This window comes from Cornus florida, unplaced genomic scaffold (assembly GCF_030987335.1).
Source record: "Cornus florida cultivar Cherokee Brave unplaced genomic scaffold, ASM3098733v1 CherokeeBrave_3.0.0_Hap2_Chr01, whole genome shotgun sequence".
Classification (NCBI taxonomy): domain Eukaryota; kingdom Viridiplantae; phylum Streptophyta; class Magnoliopsida; order Cornales; family Cornaceae; genus Cornus; species Cornus florida.
In genome coordinates, this window is record NW_026775571.1 from 31323014 (window position 1) to 31329013 (window position 6000).

A 6000-nucleotide genomic window follows, 5' to 3' on the forward strand; every position below is an offset into this window, starting at 1 on the left:
TGATCGCCCATTGTCTTGTTCTTTTCCAAGACTCTTCAGGATTCCTGTTGATAGACATGTCCAAGTGGCTAACCGTTATTAGCTTGATAGGGGATGTGTGGTTTTAAAGTTCTTTTCAAGATTGGAAGGTGGATGAGGTATGTGGCCTACTACATCTTCTATATAGACAGGAGGTGGAAGGCAGAGGCAATGACGTTTTACTTTGGGTGCCCTCTACTCAGGAGAGGTATGAAGTCCGCTCCATGTTTATGTGCCTTTTCGATTTTTTTGGTTCCGATTTTCCTTGGAAAACAGTTTGGCGAAGGCTTCTCTCAGAGTGGCTTTCTTTGCTTAGACTGCAACTTGAGGTAAGATTTTGACCATGGACAATCTGAGAAAGAGAAGACAGAATACTATCAATTAGTGTTGTTTGTGTAAAAGTGATGGAGAGACCGTGGATCACCTTCTTTTGAATTGTCCCGTGGTTCACGACTTTTGGAACCTTATCTTTGGTTTGTTTGGAGTCCAATGGGTTATGCCTCGGTCATTGAGGGTTTTGATTGATGCTTGGAGGGGTTGCAGCGTGGGGGCCCACGCCTGGGATTTCTGGAGGGCAGACCCCCTTTGCATGATGTGGTGTATTTGGAAGGAGCGGAATAGTAGATCTTTTGAAGGGAGGAATCTTCTTCCATTGAAGTTTTGAAATTCCATATTATTAGTTATTTTCTTTGTTGGCTGATGGGGAGAAATTGTATATCTATAGATAAAATTGTTGAATTTTTGGGTTCCTAGGGACCTTTTCTTTGGCTTCGGCTCTTGTATAGTTCGTGGGATGCGTTCGCCTTTTGAACGCCTTCTATTATATTCTTACTTATCAAAAAAAAAAAATTACCAATCCTTAGTCTACAAAACTATCCTTGGTACCCGTTCTTTTTTTTCCCTAAGTAACATTTTATTAATAAACAACCAAATAAACAAGGAGAAGAGAGGAGTACCTGTCTAATAGAAAACTAAGAAAGCCCATTTCCAGAAATTGGCAATCAGAAATAACAAAGTAAAAAAAAAAAAAAAACTACAAAGAGACTAACAAAGCACAAAATCAGGAATAAACTCTCCCACACAAACTAATTCCAGCTAACACTACAAGCATTACAACTCCTACAATTAGTAAGAAAACAACCCCACCATGCTAATAATATTGAGAACCGTGTGCATGATAGATGTATGTCAAGGGTCAGTAGATTTTTTAGAGTCTATTTTAGCTGTGGAACCCATTGAAATGCAAAGAGATTGAACATATTGATGATAGTGGCAACATGTTGACTGGTATCCATAATACAGGTATGCTCTAACCCCTTTGCTCTCCAGCATAGAAAGGATACTATCTATTTCAAAAATAATTCCTCTTAATAAAATTTATTTATGGTTAAAAAATAAAATAAAAAGAAAAAAGTGCAAACCTGACGAAGTGGAAGCTATGAAAGTTCACAAATGAACGATAAACAGCTTTGGATCCACAGAGTTCAGAAAAAAAATTGCAGAGAAATCTGACGTATTAGTGATAACTGAGTTTATTGTATATCCCTGCTCTTACAATACATGTATTTGTAGTAGAGAACTCCTAAAACAGAAGGAAACTTAAAAATAGTAAAATTTGAAACTCTTTCTTATAAATTATGATAAAATAAAGATAACATCATAATCATTAAACTAAGATAACTATTAAATTTCAGAACAATTTGAGTTCATTAGACCTCCCACAAAAATCTCAAAATATTGGGCAGTCTCCCAATAGGACTAAAAGGCGTGATTTCAAAATCCTAAACGACTGAATTTGGCTGAAAAGCTACATGAGCCACTAGCTTTAGCTAGTGGGTTTTGCTAATTGGGTCGTTTCCAATTGGAAATGGGTCTCCTCGGGTTGAATTGATATGATGACCAGTTCCAAGAAAAAGTCCATAAAACTGTCCTACATCAAAACCACACTACTAAATAAAATATATGAAAAAGGAATAATAATCCCATAAGTTACATAAAAAGGATCCGTACTTATTGCAAAGTTTTACACATGGGACCACTAACAATTATTCAAAAACAAGAGCTGCGCAGGAAGCAATGGTATAAGAATCTATTGAGATACTGTTGAACGCACATTGGCTAGCAAAGAAAACATTCTCTCAATATCTGTTTATTCCCAAGTAAGAAGCAAACTAGTTGTCATACATTTTGTCACCAAAACCACGACATGCAAATCAACAAAAGAAAAAGAGCTGCCCATGAAGAAGAATTCCTACCTGTTACTGTTTGACCGTAATTTGAGTACTCCATAAACTGGACATTATTTGAGTTAAGAAGTCCCAAAAAATCACTGTAGTCAATTGTGTACGATTTCTCAGGGTTCCACTCTGTTCCCTTCAACTTTCCCTGCATAGTCAACAATACCCTGCTCCACTCTGAAGCCATCACAAGCTGCCTCTCTAACTGAACATTTGCCTTTCTTTCAAGTTCTTCTAATTTATTTATCCGTTCTCTTTCTGCATCCTTCAGCTTCTAAAAAAACATATAAGACCAAAGACTAAAAAATAATATCCATAATATAAATCTAAAATCAAATATCAAAAATTCAAAATTCTTTATGCAAATTTTCAACATCTATTAATTACAAAAAGAAAATTCGCATGGACCTCAAGAAATCATAAGCATCAGTAGCATATAAATCTACAGCGGCACAAGTAAACACAAGCTATTAGATCCTTATTTTCCAGGACAACCCTAAGTATAAATGAATGAAGGCCACGTTCAGCTGCATGGAATTAGAGTCTTGGAATTAGAATTGGTGGAATTGGAGAAAATTTTTGTTCAATTTTTTTGAGTTGCTTTCCTCCAATTCCACCAATTCCAATTCCATGCAGCCGAACAGCTGAAGTACAGTTGCAATTCTACAACAATCTGCAAGTTCTATCACACAACTGATCCATTCCCTATCCTCAACTCAATTCAACAAATCCCTTTCCCCAACTACTTGGGGTCGCTACATGAATCCTATTTTTCCATCCCACTCTATCTAAGGTCATAGCCTGATTGCTTCGTCCCTTAGAGTAACTGAATACAATAATATTGATAATTAAGCGCCTATAGGTCATTTCCCAATTTTAAATTCTGGGTATTAACATTTAAACAATTTTGAATTAATGATTTAAAATTGAAAAAGGGTTTTTTAATTTCACAATTTTCAAAGCCAAACATACATATCTGTAGCATAATTATGAACAGGTTCACTATAAATGAAATGTATAAATTTCAGAACCACCCAAGCTTTCTTCAGACAACCACGTTAACAGAAGAACTACTCAATTTTTCTTTCTTTTTTACTAAGATTTCCCAGCAACCAAACACTGCGTTTCTGATAACATAAATATAAGTGCAAAAATTCAACTTGAAACACACCTCGAATAGCTGGGCTGACTCGGTGTCATCTTCTTGAGTTGCTGAAGATACGAGCGAGTTCGAACTCGAAGTTGAAGCTTCACAAGCCATAATATTAAGTTTGCTGGATTTAGTGAGAAGTTGAATGTTGGACTTGAACGGTAATTTTCTTCTGAAAACATGTCTGGAAGAAGAAAGCAGAAATGGATTAATTAGGGTTTTAAAAGGACAAAATGGTGTTTGAATTTGAGTAAAATCGAATGTGGTTGAAACGTTGGATATCATCTTCAACAATGAAGATGCTCTCTCTCCCTGAGTTTCTCTCTCTACTCTCTCACTAATTTCTCACTCTTATCTTTCATGGTCTTCGCAACAGTATACGTCTGGAAAGACAGAATGGAACTGTAATTTTTTTTTTTTTTTCCAATAAATTTTATTAAAAAATAAAATAATTATAGTATGCAAACAAAAAAGGGACCTGAGACTCAGGCCCAAAGGGCCAGAACTGAATGCCCAGCTACACAAAGCCTAGAATATAGAACATTACCGGATAAACTTGAAAAATAATTCAAACTTTTTTTTTTTTTTTTTTTTTCATAGGTGATACTCACACACACATACCTCCATAGAGACTTGAATCCTTGACCTCTCTTTGTAAGGTAAGGGTCTGATACCGTTAGGCCACTGCCCGTTGGTAAAAAAAAATAATTATAATTCAAACTTCAAAAAATTTAAATAAATTTTGTAAATTTTTAGTAGCATAGTCAAATATTTAACAATCATAATAACAAAATGTTGTTAAAATTTAAAATTATCAGAAGAAATAAAGAATGAAATATTTATTTATATATTAATTATTAATCGAGACTTTACGGATTTTAAATTTTTTTTTCAAATCTATTGATTAGGATAATCTCAAAACCTCATGTCCCAAATAGGGGTGAGATGAGCAAAGACCAACCCGTGGATTAAATTTATACAAACAAAAATGTTGTTAAAATTTAAAATTATCAGAAGAAATATTTATTGATATATTAATTATTAATCAAAATTTTACGGATTTTAAATTATTTTTTCAAATCTATCGATTAGAATAATCTCAAAACCTCATGTCCCAAGTAGGGGCGAGACGAGCAAAGACCAGCCCACGGATTAAATTTATATCCCTAATTACAATGGCTCTAGCTTGGGAGAAATTATTGCATGGTCCTAGTCCACCACGTCAAATTGCTTATTTGGTGGACTAAACTATATAATCAACTTATATGAGCTCTTTATATAAGTTGTCATGTCAGATATTAATATAACTTGCCATGTTAGCATAGACAAGTGAAAGAATTTAACGAAGAGAAACAGACGTTATCTCTCTTTCTGATTTTGTTTTCCCGCTTGGATAAATTTCTCTCTCTTTCTAATTTCGTTTTCCCGTTGGATAAAATTCTCTTTCTAAGTTCAAATTTTGATTTCAAAATTAATCAATTCCAAGAATCTATTTTGAGACAAAATCAACCAATGCCTAAAATCTCTCCTCAGCATTTCATCCCCTTTTCTTCTTTCCTTTCTCATAAAAAAAATCCCAATCATCTCTCACCAGAGTCGTTCTCTCTCTTACCAATTCGTTATACATACACCAGTCCGTCTATAGACATTACCCCATCCGTTTGGTGTATTTCCCCTAGAAGTTTTTGGTGCAGAAATCGCCATTGATGACATATCTTTCATTGGTAGTGTTGATGTGGTGGAAGTGACTACGGGTTGCAGTTTGGGATTGGCTAGTTTGGGAAACGGGTGGAAACACCGATGGTTCAGTCTGTCTTGCTTTCTCTCTTTAGAAATCTCTCTTCTTTTGGCTTCATTCCTCTACAGAAAGCCTTTTTAAGATAGATGGTTGTACTAGTTGTTCTTCACTAATGAGTTTAGAATGGTAATACTCAGTAATTATTATTTTTTTGTATGACATACAATTCTCTTTTGACAAGTATTTTTGAAGTCTTTAAACCCTCAATTATTGAATTGGATTATTACTACCTTTTATGATTTTTAATCATTGCATGAGAAATAAAAAGAGGCACTTGAAATATGGGGGGGCAGGGGGTGGACAATTATTCTTAATAAGATACACTGCAACATAATTAAGTGTGATGCCAATCCAATGCACCTCTATGATGGTGACTTTTTGGTATAAGCCAATTATGTATCCTAATCTATTCTTAAATCACTCTTCAAATCTCAAAATCTATAGTTTGGTTACAATATTTATTCTGGGTTTGTGTTTAATTCTATGGTTGTATCAAAAAAAAAATTGCATAAAAAGTTTGGCTTTTGTAGGTGGCATCCATGTTATCATATTCAAGAACTTTAGTCCCATCCTTAAATCATATTTGTTGGTGAAGAAGTAAATTGCCCAGGTTTAGCACCATAGTAGTCTAATGGCACCTTGTTGATTATAGTTGTGGGATGAAATTACTTGCAATGCAAATCCAGAATACTTATCCCCTGCAATGGCTAATTCTATGGTGTGCTCAAAGTTCAAAATCTCACCTTCCTCCAAGAACAAGAAAACGCTCACAATTGTCACCTCTTATAGCTCCATAG

The 6000-nt window shown here is 34.6% G+C and overlaps 1 protein-coding gene across 4 annotated transcripts in view; it reads right to left on the minus strand.

Moving 5' to 3' along the window:
* The window catches only part of LOC132294285 (probable inactive ATP-dependent zinc metalloprotease FTSHI 4, chloroplastic), a 39551-nt gene extending 35746 nt beyond the window's left edge, over positions 1-3805 (minus strand). For 2 of the 4 annotated variants that reach the window (XM_059792085.1, XM_059792103.1), the window contains exons 1-2: positions 3427-3803; positions 2274-2529 (exon numbers count right to left, since the gene is read on the minus strand). In XM_059792085.1, the coding sequence (XP_059648068.1) occupies positions 2274-2529; positions 3427-3690 (520 nt within the window). In that variant the 5' untranslated portion in view covers positions 3691-3803. Of the gene's footprint in view, positions 1-2273; positions 2530-3426 lie in introns of all 4 variants that reach the window. The other 2 variants (XM_059792110.1, XM_059792095.1) reach the window with 2 other exon arrangements.
* Between the last annotated feature and the right edge of the window lie 2195 nt (positions 3806-6000).